Source organism: Scomber scombrus, chromosome 17 (assembly GCF_963691925.1).
Source record: "Scomber scombrus chromosome 17, fScoSco1.1, whole genome shotgun sequence".
NCBI classification, from domain to species: Eukaryota; Metazoa; Chordata; class Actinopteri; order Scombriformes; family Scombridae; genus Scomber; species Scomber scombrus.
In genome coordinates, this window is record NC_084986.1 from 12,244,235 (window position 1) to 12,269,382 (window position 25,148).

Here is a 25,148-nt window from a genome sequence, read left to right on the forward strand (position 1 = left end):
ATTTTTAAAAGGACGGTTAAAAAAGATATAATGGATTTCTTATTTATCTTTATAGATGCTTTATAGATGGAATTTCTCAACTTGTTGTGGTAGTAGTATGATAATAATAAACAAAGAAACTTTTTTCCTCATAAAGTTCTACAACCAGACCTACACAGATGAATAAATCATTACAAGTGTACATTTAAGGTTCAATGTTAATTTGAATTGCCATTAAACAATGCAAGATTGCACAGTGAATTTAGTTGAGCTTTTTTCTCTTTAGGTTTACTAGTTTCACAGTAACAGACAAAGAGGCTTGAGTAAAGGGGCCAGAGTATTGTCTCTTTTCTTAAATTTATTTAGAAATATCATAAAAATCTAAAATGGAAAAAACAGCACTGCAGGGAACCATGTACCAATCAGTCTTAAAACTGTTTCCTGACAGTGAATATAACAAAACAAAACCAATGAAAGCAGCCAACAGTTGAATATAAATAACAGAAACAACAAACTATTCCAGCATCAACATAGAATCAACATTGTCCAATGGTGGAAGTATTTATATTTTTTAATGGGCAATACAAACATGTAAAAACACACAATATATGAAAACACTACTTAGTTTACCTAAGTAGACATACAGTAATATTCAAAGCAAAATGTAGAAAATGGACACATTAGGTGTCTGGATTGGATATCACTGCTGATGCATTATTATTATAATGTTGTAGCTGTTGAAGTAAGTGAAAAGGAGGCTATGAGGCTGCGGATGTGAAATAACGCCTAGGTAGGAAGCTACAATGTATATATGGAAATATCAAGTACGTAGTACCACAGTGCTGGAACAGAAAATGAATCATTAAAATCTCAAATTGAAAAATATTATGAGTTGACTCTAAAATAATAAACAAGGTATGCATAAATATTTAAACCAACTGGAGAATTTGAAAGTGACGTTTCTATTAGCCTTGGAGAATTTAAGAGAAAGAATAAGTTAGGATACACCCACAACTATTCATGAAAAGTAAAACTATGATATCAGATATCTAACTACATAGTTGTTATTCACTTTCAAAACTGGACCGTGCTAACAAAGATTCAAACTTCACCAATATATCCTTTAATTGCACCAGCACTGCAGAAATCTCTGTTGCATGAGTCATATTACATATGTCATAACAACACAACATACAACTCCACTCAGAACTAACCAGTCATTTCACCAAAAAGCATGAATAACAAGTTCAGATTGAGTCAGCGTTTACCTTTGTTGAGAGTATTGCGGAAAGATAGAGTGTACAGTTGGAGCAGAGTTTTCTCTGCTGCCGCTGCTGCACTGCTGCTTATTGAATCATTGTTGCAAATGTTTAGTGTCAACTGTTGGATCATTGTTGTTGAGAGACTGTGAAAACACCAACTACTGTTGGAGCAGAGGAGGAATTTCTTATTTTTGGGGGGGAGATGTTCACAGGAGGACTGGAAGACCACCTCAGGTCATCATCTACTGGAGATTCATCACCGCTGAAGTTTAAAGGGTGATCTGTCAACTGCTATGGAAAAATCTAGAAGTCCTCACAGGTTGCAATGAATATGTGGTGATCGGCAGCTTACACAGATTACACTGTATTGAGAACAAGCACAGCTGTTACTTTTTCTATAATAAAAGCCACTGTAACTATAATAATAGTAGGAGGTGCCATCAGTTGCTCCAACAGTGGTGGTCGCTGTTTTATTGACTTAGTTTTGGTCACTTAGTTGTGGATGAGCTCACCAAGTCTCTAAGCAACAATGTCACTGCTTTTAAGCAGATAACTGCTGTAACAGCACACTCAAAAAAGGAAGTCCTTTAGTCGTACAACAGATAGATAGATAGATAGATAGATAGATAGATAGATAGATAGATAGATAGATAGATAGATAGATAGATAGATAGATAGATAGATAGATAGATAGATAGATAGATAGAAAGAAAGAAAGAAAGAAAGAAAGAAAGAAAGAAAGAAAGAAAGAAAGAAAGAAAGAAAGAAAGATACTTTATTGATCCTTCACAGGAAATTACTTGGTTACAGCAGTTACAACCACAGTCAAGACAGCCACAGACATGAAATAAAACATACCTGTAACTATACACACAAAAACTACAATTACTAAAATACCACAAAATTGAACTATAAAAAAACAAATATACATACATACGTATATGTACAAAAATACTCAGTGTGCAAAAAGTGACAGAAAAATGCAATGCAGTATCTAAAAATATCTAAAAGATACATTTTTAAAAAACACCTAAATACCTGTGTATATGTCACACAGTCTAACAAACCACAGACATTACTTCAGCACATTCAACAGTGTTGGCAGATGGCAGGAAAGACTTCCTGCAGCGTTCAGTCCTGCACCTCAGTTTGTCACCTCAGCCTGTTACTAAAGGTGCTCTACTAAACCACCTCCAGGGCATGGAATGGGTGAGTCAGATTGTTCATTATAGAGTTCAGCTTTGAGAGCATACTCCTCTCTACTAAATGCTGAATCGTGTTCAGTTCAGTCCTAATGATGGAACTCGCCTTTTTAATCAGCTTATTGACTCTGCTGTGCTAGCACTCTCCCCTGAGCACACCACACCAAAGACCAGGGCACTGGCCACAACAGTCAAGTAGACTGCACAGTAGACACCTGCAGATATTAAAGGATCTCTTTTACTTTCTTAAAAAGTATAATCGGCTTTGACCCTTCTTGTACAGTGCCTCCATGTCTTGCTTGCTGTCTAGCTGCACTTCAGGGTATCTGTAGCTGGGGACCAGTTTCACCTCAGTAACCTGAATAGCAACCGGGACTGGTTTGGGCCTCTTCCCCTCAAAGTCTACAATCATCTCTTTAGTCTTTGAGAGGCTGAGCTGTAGATGGTTGTGGTTGCATCAGTCTACAAAGTCCCTAACAGTGTCCCTGTACTCCTCCTTACCTCCTCTCTTGATAAGACCGACAACTGCTGAATCCTCACAGTTGCACCAGATGTGTCCAGATGTGTATGGGTTAGGAGTGGATACACCGCTAAAGAACATTAAAAAACTTGAACAATAAAGGCCTTAAGTTAACTCGAACATGTTACATTTTGTAATTCAATAAATGAATTTGTGGTTCATCTAGTCACCAAAAAGTAATCAGTGTGGTTAACAGCTCATATTTTCCCCAGTACCCCTAGGTCGGTTAACATGGTCCTGGTCAGGAGAAAAGAAGCAAAGGCTTTAATCCAAATGTAGAGGGAAAGGGTCATCTTTGGATAATTATGGGAGACTGAGATGAATATGAATGATCCCTGACCGAGAAAATAGGTAACACCAAAGGTTCAAACTTTAACAAAGCACCCAGCCTCATTGACTGAGGAGCAGAGAACATTATTTGAAAATAGATTAATGTTAAATACATTGGGAGATCCATGTGGAGGACTAGTTAATGTACCAGTACAATTAACAAACTAGCTCCACAAAGCAAAAAAAAAAAAAAGGAGGAAACACAACAACAAAAGACATGATTTGGGATACAATTATTTTAAGTCTTCAATTATCTCCCAATAAAAGGAAATGGAAACATTTGATGTAATTTAAATTTAAATGTGTCCTGTCCAGAGTTTGGATATAATACTGAGTTGAGTTACACTTTATTGACTTCAATCCACCCTTAAAGGAACACAGCCTAAATAAACTTTTGTACATTTTTGAACCTGAAGTGTGAAATGTTCCATTAACCGAGTGAGCACTGGGTGGCAGCAGAGTTTTGGAGATGAGAAGTGTTAGTGTGCAGAGAAATTTTGTCTTTGCTGTTTGTATTTTTTCTGTTTCCGGTCATTTAATTATAAACATTTTTGAAGAGAAAAAGGACTGTAGATTTTGTCACTCATCAATCACACTGAGAGCACATTAGGAGGAGATATTTTAATGGCCAGTTTGAATAGAAGTAATGCTTGAAGCAAGCCAAACCGGTTTCCAATTTTCATAAGGGCACCTAACTGTTGTTTGAGATTACATTAAAATCATCATGTCATAGAATTGATTGAAATAGTACAAGTACTTAACAACAGGATGCAGTTGGCATCTTACCAGATGGCAATTTAGGCATAAAGTGCAGATGTGCATGATATAAATTACCTTTAGCAGCTTCCAGGATATACAAGATGTTGAACCTGTATGGTAGTATGTTATATACTGCTGGCGTGGGAGCATGGGATTCTGTATCACCTCTCTGAGGGTAGTGGAGTAAACAGTCCATGGTTTGGGTGTGAAATGTCTTTGATGATGTCTTTAGCTCTGATGATGATGTCCTCAATGCAGGGAAGCTGGGTGCCTGTGATGGGCATTTGTCACCACCTGCTGAAGGGTTTTTCTATCAGTGACAGAGCAGTTCCCATACCACACTGTAATGCTGTGTGTCAGTATGCCCTCAATGGTGCACACGTACAGTAGAGGTTCACCAAAATCTGTGGAGACTACTGTTCTCAGGACCTTCAGTCACTGTTGTGCTTTCTTGATGAGCCTGGATGATGTAATGGATCAAGAGATGTCTACCTAGATGTGGATAACTAGGAACTTGAAGCCAGAGAGACATTCCACCTCAGACCCATGGATATGAATGGGGACATGTGTTCAGGCTTTATTCCTTCTGTGATCTACAATCAGTTCTTTGGTCTTGTTAATGTTCAGGTCCAAGTGGTTTACCTAACATCAGCTTGCCAGGTTCTCCACTGGCTACCACAGTGTTATCTGAAAACTTGATGATGGAATTAGTGTCATGCATAGCTTTGCGGTCATATGTGAAGAGGGAGTAGAGGAAAGGGCTGAAGACAAAGCCATGTGGGACTTTGGTGCTCAGAGTCAGGGTGGAAGAGGTGTTTTTGCCTAGCTGAACCAACTAGGGCATTTCAGTCAGAAAATATATGAGCTAGTTACATATGGAAGGGCTAAATACAAGAATGTGAAGTTTGACGACCAGCTTGGAGGGACGAGTGTTGAAAACAGAGCTGAAATTAACAAACAGCATCATCACATATGTTGTGTCCTGTTGAATCAGAGCAAAGTGCAGTGCTGTCAAGATAGTGTAATACAGACTTCAAAAATTGTGAAGACTCCCTTTCAATATATGAAATACAAAATTAGGTATGTCTGTGAGCAGGTCAGTGATGTATGTGATGTCTGTGTTAGTTGTATGGAGAGTGTGAGTGGATATGAAACACGTCAGATGGCTGGGCAGAGGAAAGTGAAAGAGAATTGTGCAGGTCTGATAATAGACGTCTTTTAGACTCCTGAGTTCAGCCTATTTAAATGCTTTTAAGTTCAATACTGCCTAAACATCTGAATGCTGAAACCGCATATAAGTCTCAGATACTTTTAAATGTATTTTTTCACACAATGACTGTGTGGACAGACTTTGGTCCCTATCACTTACATTGAAAGCAAATTTGAAAGGGATCTACGAACAGCCAGTAAGAACAGAAATAATTATTACTAGCCTATTATTACAACGAGGAAAACCTGTTTCATGGTTCATTTGGGCACCTGACTGTTGTTTCGAGACACATTTGAAAAATTGAGCCCATCCTTTAATTTCCCTCCTTGCGGTTTTTATCTTGTACCACTAGGTGGTGCGCTCAACAGCAGCTCCTCGATCTCCTCATCGATTATGGCGTCGTACGGCCGCTAATTTTTTTTTACCTAGGATGGCGAAGTTATGACCCACCCTACTCTGCCTCTGATTGGCTTGTTTCTTTGCCTGCGTTGGTTGGGTTGGTTGTGATTGGTTAGTATTAGAGTAATAGTATCAGTGTAAGCCAATCAGAAGCAGCGTAGAGCGGGTGATGCCTTTGCTGTCTTAGGAAAAAGAACTCCCGTTCCGGCCGGCTCCAGCTCCTGCATCGTTGGGCGGGACCGTTCTGTGTCTGGCTGCCAGTCTTTGGGCACTTCCGCCGGGCTCAGGTTTCCTTCGACTCGGCATTTAAATTGAGCTGCAGGGCATCAGCTGCAGCTACATCCAGCGCCGCGCTGTGACAGCTAATAACCACCGGCACTCTTATTTCTGACTCGTACACAGCAGAAAAAAATAATTTACCTTGAAGAGGTTTTTGTTGGTTTTGTGTGTCGGAAAGCGGGAGCGGTTCAACAATAACGGTCTCTGCAGCTCGGTGCATCATTTTTGGGATTCCTCTGCTCGCTCCTGGACGACATTGAATAGCGGTATAAAACGTGATGAGCAGGGTAAATTAAGTTTTTTTTTCCCGGTTTGTTTACTAAGCTAGACTGGTCAACAAAAACAAACTCACTGAATGCAGTGTGTCTAATCCGGCACAGGAACATTAATATAGTGGCCTGGATTTTAAGGAGGACCGATGGACTCGATGCATTTGATGCATGCAATTGATGGGTCAGGTTTAAATTCTCATAGATAGACACGATTTAGATTTTTATTTTGTTTTTATTTTAGACAGACCTGGAGACAAAAGCCTTGAATAGCTTTCAACTGGGCTGAATAAAACGTGAGGCCAAACATCAATATCACCACAAAGAACAACAACAGTCACCACCCATTCAGCAGAGCAGGACAAACAACCTGACTTTCACCCCTGTGTTTGTGTCCTGGGACAGATGTGACAACAAACATCTAATTTTACATCCTTTTAAAAACACTTAATCTTTTTGAGAAGATATTTTTTCAGTGTTTTGTCCTGTCAAATTTCAATAACCCTTTTATTTAGATTTAAAGGTGAACCAGAAGTTTTTTTAATTGAACTAAATCTAATTTTCATCTGACCCTGTATCACCAATTAGACACATTAAGTGTGTTTGGATTTAAGTTTATTAACTTTTAGAAAACATAAATCTTTAAACTGTAGTGCAGATTATAGCTGCATTTAAATTGGAGCTGTTAAAATCTTTTTTGTTCATATTGTCTGGCTCATCAACGAGCAGCATTTTTGATCACTTGAACCTATTGGAGGCCAGACAACTCTTAACAATCAGCCACCAGAAACCATGTTCAGCTGGCTTGGGACCGACGACAGGAGGAAGAAGGAGCCAGAGGTCTTTCAGACGGTCAGTGATGGACTGAAGAAACTCTACAAAACCAAACTCTTGCCTTTGGAGGAGTCCTACAAGTTCCACGAGTTTCACTCCCCGGCCTTGGAGGATGCTGACTTTGACAACAAACCCATGGTCTTACTGGTGGGACAGTACTCTACTGGCAAGACGAGCTTCATACGGTGAGAAAACCACACACACTGCCATGATGCATACATATTGTTGAAGAGCACTATATGAAAAGGGGGGTCCCATACAAACACATGAAGCAGAGGCCTCTAGAAAGATAGAAAGGGAGAGGTTGACACACCCAAACCGACTTTTGCCTCTCTGAGCTTCAGTAGTGAAGCAGCTTTTCAAGCAAAAGTGAAGAAGAAGAGTGCAATGGTCTTACAGTGAATTGCTTTTGAACATAATAGAGTTGCTGCTGCAAACTATAAAAACCAAACATAAAAAGGAGAAATAACAGTAAGATCAGCTCTACCAGGCACATCAGTCCTCCCTGAAGAGGTGTGTGTACATACAGTATGCATGTATATCATTTTATATTATAGTCTTTGAGACTTATAATTATTAAATTATAAGTCTTTATGAGACTTATTAAATTATCTTTACTTTGTACTAGGGCCATGAAATGTTTGTGTTTTCAATTAGGAAGCCAAATATGTCAATGCAAGTAATTGTTTTAGAGTTACATTTCAGAATTAAGCAAAAAGCCGTATTTAAGTTTATTTAAGTTATCATTAATACCAAAACAGCCACTATGCTAGATCTGCCAGATGTCCGTGAATGATAGTTTCTGAACAGGCAATCAGTGAAGTAAGTTAGTAAGTTACAAGACAGGCAGAAAGTTCCAGACTGACGACAAAGTGGCAGAGCAGATGGACGCACAGATGGGTACAGAGTGGATGTAGGAGCCTAAAGTCTTATGTAACGCAGAGCTGGCAAGACCTGAGGTGCAGGAGGTTTCAGGGATTTCTCCTTACCCTGCACCTTATGAAGAAAGAGTATAAAAACTTGGATGTTTTTTTCTTCAATTAAATTGGTTAAACTCCCAAAATCAACATTATTTTAAATGGTCAGTCTGGTAAATAAGTTTTCTGCTTAGATTTAATCTTTATTACACAAACATTATAATAATAATCATAATGATAATAATGTTAGCATTAATTTATGATGCATATAAAATCAACTTCTTGTTGGAGTGTACACTCTGTGCTCGTTAGCAAAGGTTGATTGTATGCTGTTTGATATGGGAGTTAAATCCTCCACACTGTTGCACTCACTTAATCCTTAAACAGGCAATTTATACCTTAATAGGGGCAAAGTATCCTGGTGGAGATACAACTCATAACATCCAAAATATTTTTAAAATATTTTTTGGAAATGTTCACGTCATTTTCCACTTGTACCTGTTTTAGGGGTTAAAGTCCTTTAGTGCCATTTCAGCTGTAATAATATTTTTTTGTTGACTGCTTTATTACAGTTAATATTATCATGTACATATATATATAAATATATATATGTGTTCTGTTTGATCAGAGATTGTGAGGTGGGGAATTTCTGGTATCGGTGTATATTCATTTGTGTGTGAGAGAGAGATATTCACAGCTGGGTGTCGGGACTCTTTTAAGCTGTAAGGCTGCTACTAATGGCTTGCGCCTCTCTCACACACACACACTTACACACACGAAAACACACACACACACACACACACACACACACACACACACACACACTTACAGAGCATTGTAGGTAATTAGCTGGTCAAGCCTTTGAAAGCCACAGAGAGGATGCTGTGCTGTTAGTGACTTCCTGCTATAAGACAGCACAGCGCAGACATCCCTTGTCTCTCTCTTCCTCTTCTCTACTCTCTCCCTGTCCTTCTCTCTTCCTCTTCACCAGTCTTTCAGTGATGACAACACAACACCATCGCACCCCCCGCCCCCACCCCACCCCCAAGTCAGCAGCTTGACCCTACATCACCGACATTGTTACAGTAAGATGCAGAATGTACAAAATGCTGAGTAACCCTCGGTCAGAGCTGCTGCAGTCACAGCAGCTCTTTCATTTCAATCACAGGAGCTACTTCTGTCAGTGGGTCAGGTGCAGATGAGCTCAGATATGATGACAAACAAAGAATGATTTGTCCATTTGTTTAAAGTGGGAAAGTCACAATAATTATGTTTATTAAAATCATATTTAACTTGATGTGAATTTTAAAAGGAATAAAATGTAAAATAATGAGTGAGGCAACTGAAAGGGAAAACAAACGATGGAGAGAGGAGATGCTGATGAAGGGTAAAACAGTCTCTGCACTTTATCGGTCATTCAGAGGTCAGTAATCTAAGCTTGTCTTCATTTATTTGATTTTTGAATTTATTGATTTTCCTCTTGGTTCCACATTTCACTTTTTTAGGGCTGTCAAAGAGCAAATTATACTCAGAGTAGGTTTTTCCGTCAAGGTGAATCGGACACATTTTGGTAATGTCATAAGATCAAAATCTTGTACTTTCATTACTCAGTGGTAGATTTTTAGGATGTTTTTATTGCTTTAAACTTAAAGCTGTAACTTTGAGGTTCAGTCACTTTTTGTGGCAGGAAATAAACAGGTCCAAATGCACAGAAAGTGATAACTGACAAATGACACAGCATGCATATGAGGTGATATGTGGCTGTGAAATTCGCGCACACACACACACACACACACACACACACACACACACACACACACACACACACACACACACACACACACATACACATATATGTCTATATGTCTATATTATCAGACTTGTAAACTGGTAGATGCACATGGTTGTGAATATGCACTGAACAACCTCCATACAGACAGACAGGCAGGCAGGACTCACACTACACAGACACTTGTGCAAAGAGATGGCTCCACCAGGCACTGCTAGCTCCTCTGAGAAGGTGTGTGTGTGTGTGTGTGTGTGTGTGTGTGTGTGTGTGTGTGTGTGTGTGTGTGTGTGTGTGTGTGTGTGTGTGTGTGTGTGTGTGTGTGTGTGTGTGTGTGTGTGTGTGTGTGTGTGTGTGTGTGTGTGTGTGTGTGTGTGTGTGTGTGTGTGTGTGTGTGTGTGGTGAAGAAGATGTATAACCATCCTTACATCTGTTAGCAGTTAAATTGCATACACATCCCACACTCGCATTTAAAATTTATCACCCTTTTTAGCTGTAAATCTCTCGTCTAAATCTCTGTTCACATTGTTGAGACCGCGAAACTGAACACAAACTCACAAATTCGCAACATGTGATGTCACTGAATTAACATGTTGAGGACTCAACCTTTCACACCTTAAACACATAAGTTGTAACTCAGCTGTGCTGCAACAGTGGCAGCTGAGGTTAAACAGTTTTCTTTAGTTTTACATTGAACAAAATACTTATGTGCTGTAAATCTGAAAAAATGAACCAATATGAGTTATTTGAAAAATGTATTGTGGGCTTCCCTGAAAAATCTGCTTGATAAAAAACATACATGCATATAATCCAATGTTTGAATGCCTGTCTTTAACCTTTTTGACCTCATTCAGCTGTTTCTTATCATCATTGAGCAAGCAAACCCCCGACAAGGTAGTTTATTTAACCATTCACCTTGTCAGATTAGGTGGAGCTCAACCAAATTCCTGCACATATGTCTTCTTAGTTAAGTCTGCACATTTTCTATGGAGTCAGAATTTAACTCCCAGTTTGAGCCTTATTTAGTCATTGAAAAATTATTTTTAGCCAGGATGGTGGCATTGCTTTGGGCAGCGTTGGTGTGTTTGATGGTCGGTCTGGCAGTCAGTTGGTCCAAGACTTTAATATCTCAAAAAATATTGGATGGATTGCCATGAAGTTTTGTAAATATTAATGTTCCCAAGAGTATGAATCCGAATGACTTTGTGATGCAGTGACTTTTCCTGTAGCACCACCATGAGGTCGACATTTAAGGTTTATGGTAGTAAAATGTCTCAACAGCTGGATGGACCTCCATTAAACTTGATTACACATTCCCATCATGATGACTTGGACTTTTAAATCACTTTGGTGGTCCTTTTAATTTTTCCTCTTGTGCCTTCATTAGGTTTGTTTATTTCTTAGATTTTTCTTTTAACCTTATACCTGCTAAACTCATGTAATCCCTATCAGCTGCAGCTATATATGCTTATTAACAAAAGTTAGCATAACACACTCTTAATTAAAATGGTGAACATTGTAAAAAGTATACCTGCCAAACATCAGCATGTTAGCATTCTTACTGTGAGCATTCTGACGTTAGCATTTAGCTCTAACCACCACCGTGCACAGCCTCACAGAGCAGTGAGTCATCATCTTGAGTCATTCAATCAATTGGGTCCAAAATTGCTGGATAATATTGATTTAAGCTTTCAGATTTATCATTACTTTTCAAAAAGAGAGTCCAAGAGTGTAGCGCTGTCATTATCGTTCCTGAGAGCAGCCACTGTGCTCTCTGTGATTTCATTTTTTCTCCAACTAACACATTTAACTACACATCTGGAAAATGAGTGTTATCTTGTTCTTACCTGACCACAAAACTCTACTTCAAAAAGACTTCTTATTTGCTCCATGTGATCAGCTGTTGATTTTGGAGTAGGTGCATCCAGCACATGTGATACAAAACTCTCTTAATCTTTGTTCCAGCAGTGTCTAATTCAAAGCAGACCTGGCGATTCTTGCATTGCGTCTTACCTTCCAGACTAATTTCCTGTTTGAATAATCACTTAAAAAGGCAGGCAGCATCAGTCTTAATGTCTACAGATGAATGTAGGGATTCAGTCAACTGATGAAAATTATAAAACTGATCTAAGGCCCTTAAGCAACATGCCAACAACAAGTTGTTGACACTGAGGATTACTTCTTGTCACAGTAACCCTTAAATGGATATATCGTACACAATATCTGTCATCATACATTCGCATAACATCCCTTTCCTCCCTGGCAAATCCTTATAAAAGTTGATGCCTCTACAATATTCAATTCAATAACTCAGATAGCATCTTCTTTAGGGATTACTCTGACACAACAAAAAGGCCATTTACGTATGGTTGATTTATTCTTACATGCTGTATAATTTATCAAAGACATCTAATCTCTCTTTTTTGTCCAACGCCATGTCTTGCTATCTCCTACAGCTACCTGTTGGAGCAGGATTTTCCCGGAATGCGGATTGGCCCCGAACCCACCACAGATTCCTTCATCGCGGTGATGCACGGTGACACAGAGGGAGTCATCCCCGGCAATGCCTTAGTGGTCGACCCCAAGAAGCCTTTCAGAAAGCTGAACGCATTTGGAAACGCATTCCTCAACAGGTAAACGCACACACACACACACACACACACACACACACACACACACACACACACACACACACACACACACACACACACACACACACACACACACACACACACACACACACACACACACACACATGTTCAAAAAGCTAGCTGAAATGCTTTGATGGCAGATTCTATCAAATATCCTCACAGGTGTGCTTCCTGAACAGACTTAATGTTATATACTTAAGTGAAGTATGTAAACATTGAGGGGAAAGACTGAGAGAGAGCGAGAGTAGAAGTGAGAATCCACACTGCAGCTCTACATTCCTGTGTGATTGAATTTCCCTCTGCTCACTGGTCAGGCTTTCCTCTGTTAATGGCTCTCTCTGTGTCTGTGTGTGTGTGTGTGTGTGTGTGTGTGTGTGTGTGTGTGTGTGTGTGTGTGTGTGTGTGTGTGTGTGTGTGTGTGTGTGTGTGTGTGTGTGTGTGTGTGTGTGTGTGTGTGTGTGTGTGTGTGTGTGTGTGTGTGTGTGTGTGTGTGTGTGTGTGTGTGTGTGTGTGTGTGTGTGTGTGTGTGTGTGTGTGTGTGTGTGTGTGTGACGGTCATCTTTGCAGAGTCATCCTTCTGGAAAAGGAAAACTGCCAAAAACTCTTTTATTTGCTCTTGCGGTAGTGTCCTCACTGTGAGGGCCCACCACTGCTGAAAGGAGACAAAAGAAACAGTGATTGTCAGTGGGGATTAGAGGGGTTCACTTTGAGGATGACCGCTGTTCGTATTTATACAGCTGAAAGAAGAGAGCGAGGGATAGAAGAGAAGGAGGAGAGAGGGGGAAGGAAATGTCTCGTGTTGAATAATGTTTGTTATTTGAACATTTTACACTTCTGTCCTGACTCTTCTCTTCTCTTCTCTTCTCTTCTCTTCTCTTCTCTTCTCTTCTCTTCTCTTCTCTTCTCTTCTCTTCTCTTCTCTTCTCTTCTCTTCTCTCCTCTCCTCTCCTCTCCTCTCCTCTCCTCTCCTCTCCTCTCCTCTCCTCTCCTCTCCTCTCCTCTCCTCTCCTCTCCTCTCCTCTCCTCTCCTCTCCTCTCCTCTCCTCCTTTTGCGTGTGTGCAGGTTTGTGTGTGCCCAACTGCCTAATCCAGTGCTGGAAAGCATCAGCGTGATTGACACACCAGGGATTCTGTCAGGAGAGAAACAGAGAATCAGTCGAGGTAAAACACACTCTCATCTCACACTTTCATCTTCCTTGTTTATGTTAGTGTGTGTGTGTGTGTGTGTGTGTGTGTGTGTGTGTGTGTGTGTGTGTGTGTGTGTGTGTGTGTGTGTGTGTGTGTGTGTGTGTGTGTGTGTGTGTGTGTGTGTGTGTGTGTGTGTGTGTGTGTGTGTGTGTTCGTTCACTGGACCCATTCAGCTGCGGACCCCGTGTCCCACTAAAGTCTGAACTACAATGTCAGCATTTCTCTGTGTGTGTTTATTTTAGCTTTTAGCTATCAGGAGGATTATGCTTCATTCATTTCAAAGAACGGGAAGCGGCAACAAAAAGATGAGCTTTCAATGAGCTGTCACACACACACACACACACACACATATGTACACATACAAAAGCATGCCCACAGTTCAAATGTAACTCTACATGGTTCTGTATTTTTGTATTTTATTATTTAAAACATGAAAAACACAATGTGTATTTGCCCTTTCATGCACTGAAATCTTCACACAATTTTAACAAACAGCTGCAGATTTAAGAGGACTAATACACATACACGCATACATTACCAGTCAAAAGTTTGGACACATTTTCTCATTAAAGGGGATGTGAAGGTCCAAATTTTTGACTGGAACTGTATGTTGTTGAAAGTTGCAACAACTGTATTCAAACTCAAAAATTAAAAACTAGAAAATGCTACCGAAGTACTATTCCAAAAAAAAAGAAAAAAAAAAAAAAAAAAAAAAAGTCCTCCCTTGATCACACTTCAAATAGCTGTAGGGGCTCTACTGCAAAAACAAATTCCTCGTCACGTTGTTGGTTGCAGCTCTGCTGTATGTTTTGGACAACATTCTGGAAACATCCCTGCATCACTGGATATACTGTATTTGAAATGTATCATGTTGTTAAAAAGTTCAGGTAACTAAGAAACCTTTGTCGTTGTTTTGATCATTTTGGAAAAACTACTTAAGTAAAATTGTGGTTGCAGAAGTAACAGAAGTATGTCCCTGTTGGCTTCAGAGTGAAATGCCTTTATTAGCTGCTTATAGCAGTATATAAATTCTGATAATCTGACAATCACACTGAATTGCTTTATATTCTATTTGAATCATTAAATGCAGCGATTCAGAGATCTGAAGCCAGACTAATAAATTCTCCCACTATGAGATGGAAAAACATATGGAGTTCCATAAGGAATAATTAAATTGTTAGGGCTGTTTAATTTGATAATGACACTATTTCAATGAACTCATCACATTTATTCACATAAAAACACATTCATCATTCATCTAATACAGAAAGAAATGGTCAGATAAAGCTGTATGATTTTTAATTATACTTAGAAGTTTAGTGTAAACTGCAAACAGGACTTCTTTCCACAGCTTTCTTCTTACAGGCTGATATGTGTCTGATGGCTGGCATTCCCAAAGCTAAATGGTGGCATTGCCATACCAACGGCTGACATAAACAGAAGTGCTAGGATAATTAAAGACAGTCATAATTTACTCTTTCCCACATTCACCCACTCCTTCTTAGACTGTCCATCTTTGACTTTCTTTCAGTTTTTGTTTCTTCTGCTTTTCTCTCTATCTGACTTCTATGTTCTATTTGTTCTCTATTAGAACCACATATGTTAATTTTGCAGAAGTTACTGGTTGCTCATGCTGAGTAAGGCCCATTGTGATTTCTCTGTTGACTGAATTATAGTAATCACTAAATGCACAAATCACAATATCATTAAAGAGAGGTGCTGTATGGATGTGGATACATTCTTGTGATGGTAGTTGAATCAATATTTATTAATGTACTATCAATAGTTGATCCTGGTCCAGTAAAAATGTTTTTGCATTTGGATGTGATTTTGTGTCAGTCCAGGTATAAAGTGCGATGAAACATAAGCAAAATTCACAAGTGATAAAGAGCTGTTTTTTACTATATTAACACTATTAATTGTTCATAATGAGGTTTTTACATTTCATTTCTCTCCCTACTCAAGGCAGTATTTCCTCTGTTGTTCCAAATAAAAGTTGTGCAAGGACACTATCTTGAAATTCATGGTGTTTAAATGATAAAATATGTAAACAAACTTCCAAAGGCTACAATAAGCGAGTCCTGGTCACTGGGTTCAAGTACATTACTTCATAGCAGGGTTGGGTCTGGATTTTGGAAATGTTTGTCATGAGAATTTTGTTGTCTGCAGCTTGTTGAGAAACAACAGAGAATAGATGCTGTTGGCACCAGCAGAATTTCAGATTTTGTTTACATTTGGAAGTCATTTAATTGAAACAGACCCATCGGCTCAACCTCTGCTTTCTATTTGTTTGGCCAAAGTGTCCAACGAACGTGCTGTCGAAGCAAATAAACAGCACAGTGAGGTGTGACCCTGCCAGTGTCTGTTGGATATTAAAAAAAATATACTTAATCTCTACTGAGTCAGCACAGCTGTGTTTTCTCTAAGGACAGAGTGAAGTTTTTGTTTGTTTGTGTGTGTGCTCATTTTATTTTCACCCATTTTCATCCACATGTTTATTGCACGTCATTTACATGTTTTCATCCGTTATTTCTATGTATGATATTTGTATGTCGTGTCTCATTCTTGAAACTACCATTCATTCTTTCATTTCTGTATTGCTACATCCATGTCTTTGTATTTATGTGTGTGTGTGTGTGTGTGTGTGTGTGTGTGTCCAGAGGAGGAGTATTCAGGCTATAGCTGCCTACATAGATGTCTTTATGGAGGTACTGTAATCATAAACGTGGGCATCAACCAGCTGCAAAAAAGCTAAATAAAGGGATATCTTGACTTTGATGAATTTGTGGACTGTTACATGTTCTTCACCAGACTCTGGTCACATGGATTGGGCAAAAATACATATTAGCTTACCTTTATGAGGATATTTTAGTCAGATATATCACATTATGCTGTTGAGGAAACTGATTGACACCAAACCAACCTCATTCTGGATTTGAGTGCTACTTTTAAGAGAATGTCTTTGTTTAATAATGTAGTAATGCTTTTTTGCTCCATTAGCAACAAGGCCTAATGTTAGTACAAACTATTTCTACGTTGTAATGTGGTGCTCATTGTCCCCAGAAAATCATAGATAACTGTGATAATCCTTTGCCCTTCTGCCAACATTATTAGAAGGATTTCCCTTTGTTCAGCACTGTTGTCCACAACATAAAAAAACAAATAGTATACTCATACTCCACTTTCGCCCTTCACCTTTCTTTTTCTGCCATCACACCAAAATGTCTATTTTACACATGGAAAAAAAGCTGAAATTGTTCAGTATTATGAAAATTGCAGTCTTGTTTTTCCACCCACACCATGTGCAAAGTGTGTGAAGACCGAATCCACTAAATTCAATTTTCTAATCAGAAATATCAAGGTATCTGTCTGACTTAACCCTCTGTTGCTTTGTCGCCTCTTAGCTTTGATCATGCAGCACTGAAAGGCCACTAAAAACAATTTTTATTGTTTTACATACTTGTCACTTGTCACTGCTGCTGAACTTTAGCTCCATTCAGTAAAGGGTTATTCAAATTCCACCACTAATTTCCTCCAAAACATCATTGCCATTTTGTCATAATTCATCATAATAGGCAAAGGAGCCTTGAATTTTGATGTCAACTTTACTCAAATATCAGAAATTTCATAACATTAACATGTACGCATAGCCGATCTTCATACACCCTTAGTGCATCCAGGAAATTCATAACTCTTCTTCTACTGCCACGAGCAGCAGTGCAGCTACAGTGGCAAAATCAGCAGTTTTTGCAAGTATGTAAAAAGGGTGATTTTCATAACAGCTGTGTCTGTATACTGACACTCTTGAGGATGGACTAGACTGGGTTAGATTTGTGTGTAATATAAATAATCTGATTTCTTATAAATCAGGATTTGTGTCTTTTAGCTCATTGTTTTTTAATATAATGGGAGAAAATCTTTCATGTTCATAGCTGCAATCTGTCACTGAATTAACATTAAACTACTACAGTACCTACTACCAACTGACAGCAAATGCCTACTAGTTGCCATCTCATAACATTTAGACGTTTACCATTTATTCTGCGTCCTTCAATGTTGGTCGGACATGTAAGCACACTAATCCTTCCTTGTGTCCTTTTGTTCTTTGTTCTCCTCTCATATTCTGTGGAATTTCTGCAGGTGAGAGTGAGTTTTGTCCTTGTGAGGGACAGAAAGTCAAAGCAGTCACTGATGTACTTCTGCTGACAGACTTGGTCATTAATCCATTCATCCAAGCATTCATTAATTAATTCACTCATACATAAATCCATGCCTGTTTTCATTCATTCACAGGGTCATGATGACATTGCTCTTGTATCACATTAAAACAAATTCTAAAAAAAAATCAGTTTATTCATGTCATAGTTAATGAAAAATCTTTTTTTTTACTATCCAAATGTTTATAATTTGTGGTTTTCACTCCACATTTTTAAGCTACTTAGTTTGGACCATAGCAGGACCGCCTCCATCTGTAAACAGACATTCTTTTCTCTCACATGTTGTAATATGGGCGTCCTTCAGATTGCCTCTTCTGTGGCCAGAAGCTATTGTAATGGTTTATTCTGCCAAATATTGCAACATCACAGTTGAGGTTCATCATTCTTGGAATATGGATAGCATTGATCATCAGCATAAAAACGGACTCAACTGAGCTGTACTCCAACAGGAACATGAACTGTCTGAACCTTTGATTCAAATGCGTCTAATTAAATGCCGCTCCTTAATGCTATTTTGACACCAGTATGGGATGGGAACAAAGAAATGAGAGATAAATTGATACAGTCATCTTTGTGTTTTTATCTCAACCCTCCCATCATCTCATCTGAAATCCACCTTTTATTCCCCCCATTTCTTCCTCCGTCTCCTCCTCCTCACAGGCTACGACTTTGCAGCTGTCTTGGAGTGGTTTGCAGAGCGAGTGGACAGGATCATTTTACTGTTTGACGCCCACAAGCTGGACATCTCCGATGAGTTTTCAGAGGTGATAAAGGCCCTAAAGAACCATGAAGACAAGATCAGGTACTGCCAGATTGGTTGATTTAGAGACTTTCTAATAATCAAAGCAAACATGGAATTGTAACACAAAACACGTAACATCAACCGTGTTCTGTTGTTCTCAGGGTTGTGCTGAACAAGGCTGACCAGATAGAGACGCAGCAGTTGATGAGAGTGTACGGTGCCCTGATGTGGTCACTGGGGAAAATAGTCAACACCCCTGAGGTATGTCATATGGATGGAAAGACTCCTATGTTAAGGACTTGTGAGCAACTCAGGAACGTTGTATAGTAACTGAGGTGGTCATATGAGGGTTTAGAATACTGTGCATTGGCAAAATAACATTATATCTGTTAAATGTAGGTTAATTACATTAAATGATGGACTGTGGCTCACATGAGGTGTCCATATTTGATTGGTTTTGATATAGCGATTGATGTGAGCACTATGTACAAGTCGCAAACTTGTAATTACAGTAACTATGACATAAACATGGCATAAGACCTTAGGTCCTTAACTTCTTAGCTAGACTGTCCTGATTTGTAGCATCAGACAGCAGTTTTTTATCTTGAGGACAGCAGTTTGCCAAAATGTTGATCGTCATTTTTTGAAATAAGTGCCTCCATGTTTTGAGTGTGCTGCTGTTGCTTTTGTTTTATGTCTGCCTGCAAGCCAGCACATCATTAGAATATGTGTGAGTTTTCCCTCGAGATTTTATTGGTTACTTTCCAATAACCTGATTAGTTTAGTGGCTGCCTCAAAAGGTCAAAAGTTTCTATCGTTTTTCTATTGTTCTATTGTTTTGGTCTCACCAGCTGCTAATTTCATCTCCGTCTCCTTACTGGCAGGTGATTCGTGTCTACATCGGTTCATTTTGGTCACACCCTCTGTTAATTCCAGACAACAGGAAGCTGTTTGAAGCAGAGGAACAGGATTTATTTAAGGACATTCAGTCATTACCGAGGAATGCAGCCCTAAGAAAACTCAATGATCTGATCAAGAGAGCCAGACTAGCCAAGGTAAGGTCCACAGGAAATAAAAATACCCATCCACCCAGCGATGGAATGGCACAGCTGTAACGAAATATAGTAACTTGTTGTCTGTGAAGTCATTAATGATGGATATAGTAAGCACTGTTGAATATCTCTAACTTACATTTCTTTGTTCTACAGTAAGATAAGTTTGGTACCTATTCTATATTCAATCCATTTGGACAAACATGAATGAATTTACAATTTTTTTGTAAATTCACCTTAAATTGGCATTCATTCACAATTATTTTATTAACTGAAGGTTGTGGAAAACCTACCTGTATTAAACACATATGTTTGCATTTAATTTGGTTGAATTGAACCCAAGCTTTATTGTTTTAGAGATAAAAATAAGTCATTCAGTGTTTTTATTTTTAGACATTTATAAATAGCTAAATTAATGGGACTCCTGCTGCTGTTTGACAGTAAGTTGTGGTTTTCCTATTTATTCTCTCCCATCACTGATTCACTCTTCCCGCCCAACAGCTGTTAACCTTGACAGAAAAAGCATGTCACTGTCACAGAACCAATAGAACCAGACAAATGTGGTTGTTCTCCTCTGAGTGAATTATTTCCTGTTTCCTCTACAGACAGGAGGTCAGGTATGAAAGGCAACAGTCTGCACGCTGCCTGTTGTAGTTGGAGTAAATACACAGAGGATGTACATGTGCACACACTAAACTGATAGTTGAGTGCAGTTTTCCTGTTTGACAGGTGATAGGGTGTGTGCGTCTTTTTTGATGAGCTTCAAGGACATGAGTTGGATGCAGTAAAAAACACACACACATGTCACACACACACACACACACACACACACACACATATCAAATCATGGACACTTTCTGGGACATTACATAGACTTTCATTTCATGGAGACTCACCCTAACCTTAACCAGTGACCCAAAAATCTGTTTTCTTCTCTATTGAGGACACAGCTTTTGTCCTATATTGGACAAGTCGTCCCCAATTAACCATGACAGACTAAACAAACACACACAGATTACCACAGCAACATAACAAATATGGGTTTTCCCATCACTTTCTCAATGTTTTGTTTGAGTTTCATATTAAAAACAGATGTCAAAAAAGCTAGTCTGAGAGATTTACTGTATGATAAATCTGGTTAAAGCAGGGTTAAGAGTCCCCAGAGGCCATGTTGCAACTTGAACTGAGGCTGACCGTAGTTCCCCATTGAATTCCATTTTCTGTTGACTACAATCTCCAAATGCAGGTCCACGCCTACATCATCAGCGCACTGAAAAAAGAGATGCCTTCTATGTTTGGAAAGGACAACAAAAAGAAAGAGCTGATCAGCAGCCTGGGAGATATCTACAAGCGCATTGAAAGAGAACATCAGATATCACCTGGAGATTTTCCAAATCTGAAGAAGATGCAGGTAAGGATGGAAGAGCAAAGGGATTACTGATAGAGGTTTGGATAGATAAGACCTTAACTTGTGGTTGTTTTGTTTTCTGCTATACTCTCCTAGGACCAACTTCAAGCTCAGGATCTCAATAAGTTCCAGCCCATTAAGCCCAAACTCCTGGAGGCAGTGGACGACATGCTAGCCAATGACATCGCTGGCTTGATGGTCCTGGTCCGCCAAGAGGAAACGCAGCGCCCCAACGCAGTTGTCAAGGGTGGTGCCTTTGATGGCACCTTGAACGGCCCATTTGGTCATGGCTATGGCGAAGGAGCCGGCGAAGGCATCGACGAAGCAGAGTGGGTTGTCGCACGTGACAAACCTGCTTACGATGAGATTTTCTACACATTGTCTCCTGTCAACGGGAAGGTGACGGGAGCAAATGCCAAGAAGGAGATGGTGAAGTCAAAACTGCCCAATACAGTGCTGGGAAAGATCTGGAAGCTGGCAGATATCGATAAGGACGGGATGCTTGACGATGAGGAGTTTGCATTGGCCAATCACCTCATCAAAGTGAAACTGGAGGGACATGAACTGCCGTCAGATCTGCCAGCACATCTGTTGCCTCCTTCCAAGAGGAAAATACCTGAGTAAATGTAAGCTTGCCCCATTCCCCGCAAACATGTAAGTACACCCCACCTCCCTCCAGAGGAAAATATTAAAATAGGAAACTACTTGTAGCATTATACTGAAAAAGTCCAAATATGAGCAGGATATATTTGAACATAAAATACCCTCTTCCCAACCTTCAAGCTCTCTGTTATCCAGCATCTGCAGTTTTTCATTACCTTCAGGAGGCAAATATTACTATGAGATACTCAGTTACATTCAAATGTTAATTAGATTGATAAATGCTAAGCAACTGTTAGCATATTAGCTTCAAACTTTTGTGTGATTTAGTACATTTCTAAAGTGCTGAATTATCTTTTTACTAGGGTAGAAAAAGTGGATCAGGTCAGTTGCACAAATCAAGTCTTTAGCCCAGCGTGTTTAAATTGGAGACATATGGATTTGTTAGGTAGGATGGGTGTTGGAGATGATAGGACAGCTGATATGATAATTAGTAAAGATAAGCAAATTTAAGAAGTCTAAAGATAGAAACAGCCTTATAGAGCAAAATATGAGTTGATCTAAACTACTGGAAGAAAATGGGAGAGACCAGACAATGTGAAAACAAAAAGAAGAAAGCAGACAGATCATTTTGGGATAAGAAGCACCAGGATATACATATGCAAATAAACAGTTTATCCCTATTAAAACTGTATGGATAGTAATCAATACACTCATTTTGACCAGTGTTCCTCATGAGAGCCGGAGCATTTCACTGCTCTTGTACTCCAAGGTCCTGAATTGTTTCAGTCTCCTGGCATGGCTGAGTGTTGTGGCTTTTGTTTCATGGCAGCATATTAAACAACTACAAAGACTTCCTGGCTGGTGGTTTGAGAATACACAGAAATACAAAAGGGTAGAAACACACACACACACACACACACACACACACACACACACACACAGAGCACCAAACAGATTGAATGGTGTACTAGAAGAAAATAGAAGAGCTCTAGAAGTATAACACCTTTAAATGACCATAGAAAGAAAATAGCCTGAATCAATTATCATCTTTTAAAAACATTGTGTAACATGATTTGCTGATGTTAATGTTTGTGTGCGGGTTGGAGTTCATGACATCACCTTCATTTACTGTAGCACCTGGATGGACAACAAGGGAAGAAGATGTCTCTCCAATGTGAAACTAGCAGGGGAAGAAGTGGGTTTTATTATTTTTAAAACATTTTCTGAATTCCATTAACACGTTTGAAAAATACTGTGACTATAATATGACTCTATATTAAGGGTATTGTTTATTGTATAGGATGTTGAATGTTCAGATGTTCATTGTTCTGTGTGGGCACATCTTGATTATTGTATGTATGTATGTATGTATTCATATGACCACATGGATCAGTGTTATTATTATTTGTAACGTAAATGTATTAAGTCTTACACATTACACAGGCTACTGAGCTGGGAGTTTTCCTGAGGGTTATTAATTGAAAATTGATTAATCAGTTATTTCTCATCTTTTGGAGGTAATCTAAACTAACCTGTCGGTTCAGAGAGTGATCACAACTTTGTGATGGTAGCGAACACTAAACCACACATTTTTCCGAACTTTTTTTGGTTTGTATTTGAAGGAAATTTGGCTTTCCGTTTCATGTATTTAAATTGTATACATGTAATAAATGTGTTGTTCTGATATAGCGATCTGCCAGTATGTACTGCTGTTGTAAGTTGAAACACTAAACTCACCAAATTTGGATTCCAATATGATAAGAAATGTTGAGTATGTATTTTATGAATGAGATAGTATTTACACAATTTGAGCTACAAGAATTAACTTAAGTGAAATATTTGCAGTTTATGGCCCTTTCATGTCCCTCCTTGTGCGTCTCTGTGCTGTTACTGTGAATCTAATGTACATAAGAAGACTGCTCGCATTCCTCAAGCACAGATTGAGAAATCATCCACGTGATCTGGAGCGCTGAAAGCACCAACTAGCTCATATTTCATAGACGAGCCAGATCAACACAGTAAAATGTAAAAAAAAAAAAAAAAAAAGATGCTTTTTCAAGCTGCTGCTTCTCTGCAAAACCAAGTCCTCCAAAAGTTGTTTTCATACCCTGATGGATGGCAACATGGACTGTCTACTGCTAAACACAGTACACTAAAGTGGAAACACTGGCGTTACATATTTTGATTTTTTAAAGATGGTTATGCTTTGCTGAATCTGTATTTCAGAGCTTTTCTGTCAACATAAACAGCAGTCCGAAAGTATAATAAAGTTGAATTTACTCCACTTACTGACTTGTTTGTTTTTTGTTAGGAGTAATCTCCGTCTTTGGTTGAGATACTGTCCCAGATTTGTCTAAATGTAGAAAAAAAATCTGATATAGATACTGTTTATACAGTATGTAGAATGTAGGCTTTTAATCTGATAAGATGATATCTTCTATGGCAAAACTACTAACTCAATAATGAAGGAAAGATTTAAAAATGTAATTATATAATAAATCATTTCATTTTAATAAACTCACTGTGGAAGCCTAAATAGTTTTGTTTTTTTTAAATAAAACAAACAAAAAAACTTTATTGTAATGTAACTTTCAACTAGGGCTGTCACGATATCAGATATTCACCACACAATTATCTTGTCCAAAAGAATTCACAAACACAATATTATTATGATATCTATAGAGTTTATAGAGAAAAAAAAGCCATCAGTCAAATTAATCTTTAACTTGGTTTATTGTGTATTTTATATCTTTTCTGACAAATAAATTACAGGGGAGGTGGAGAATGAGTCTATAACCATAACTGTCTCACTGATGTGTGGGGCGTTATAGGAGGATATAGAAAGCAAGACTGGAAAGAATGATAAAAGAGGTGCTGGATTCTTTCACTGATTAATTATTTCATGGTTACTGTCAGTACCACTACCAATACATCGCAACGCACCTACTCCCAATATATGTAAAGAATGTGTTTTAATGAGATAAAGAGATTCTCCAAAATTGAGCTACAACCAATGAGGAAGTATGATCAGGACAAATGAATTCCTACATGTTATTTCTCAAGATGTTCATCCTTATCTTGCGCTCAGTTCAGGGAGCTCTGTAACCTTTAACAACAGTATGTGAATGTGCGAGTGCACTTTCCACATTGCTGTTGAGAGAAATGGACTTCTCCAGCAGCATTGACCATAATGTGACAGGAGCTACAAATGACAGGAAACATGTATGAGATATTAGCCTGGGACCATGTACATTACTGTATTATCTAGGGACTTTATATGTATATTTATATGTGTGTGTGTGTGTGTGTGTGTGTGTGTGTGTGTGTGTGTGTGTGTGTGTGTGTGTGTGTGTGTGTGGCAGGAAGTCAAAGCATTCCCTCGGACCTTCAGACGATGACTCAAAGACCCCTTAAACACACACACACACACACACACACACACACACACACACACACACACACACACACACACACACACACACAGCACATGCAAGGAAGATGCACTCTCTCCTCTCACACAGGAAGTTCTGTTCTTGTCTGC

At 38.8% G+C, this 25,148-nt stretch overlaps 1 protein-coding gene across 3 annotated transcripts; it reads left to right on the forward strand.

The window, feature by feature from the left end:
- Positions 1–5,945: 5,945 nt before the first annotated feature.
- Positions 5,946–23,885, forward strand: ehd3 (EH-domain containing 3). 3 transcript variants are annotated; one of them, XM_062437054.1, is made up of 9 exons: positions 5,946–7,228; positions 12,203–12,379; positions 13,461–13,558; positions 18,463–18,604; positions 18,706–18,805; positions 19,429–19,599; positions 20,843–21,007; positions 21,101–21,662; positions 22,742–23,885. In XM_062437054.1, the coding sequence occupies exons 1-8, from the start codon at positions 7,002–7,004 to the stop codon at positions 21,626–21,628; spliced, it is 1,608 nt and encodes a 535-aa protein (XP_062293038.1). In that variant the 5' UTR covers positions 5,946–7,001; the 3' UTR covers positions 21,629–21,662; positions 22,742–23,885. The 3 variants fall into 3 exon arrangements, with proteins under 3 accessions (XP_062293038.1, XP_062293035.1, XP_062293036.1); XM_062437051.1 differs by having other exon boundaries at positions 5,947–6,227; positions 6,454–7,228; positions 21,101–23,885; XM_062437052.1 differs by having other exon boundaries at positions 5,947–6,206; positions 6,454–7,228; positions 21,101–23,885.
- The last annotated feature ends 1,263 nt before the right edge of the window (positions 23,886–25,148 follow it).

What these genes read in the sequence shown, in the direction of transcription:
- ehd3 (XM_062437054.1), top strand. Translation starts at nt 7,002, where the DNA reads ATGTTCAGCTGGCTTGGGACCGACGACAGGAGGAAGAAGGAGCCAGAG. An exon ending in AGAGAGCCAGACTAGCCAAG is followed by an intron (nt 19,600 to 20,842) that starts GTAAGGTCCACA and finishes CTCCAAATGCAG; the next exon opens with GTCCACGCCTACATCATCAG. An exon ending in CAAATCTGAAGAAGATGCAG is followed by an intron (nt 21,008 to 21,100) that starts GTAAGGATGGAA and finishes ATACTCTCCTAG; the next exon opens with GACCAACTTCAAGCTCAGGA.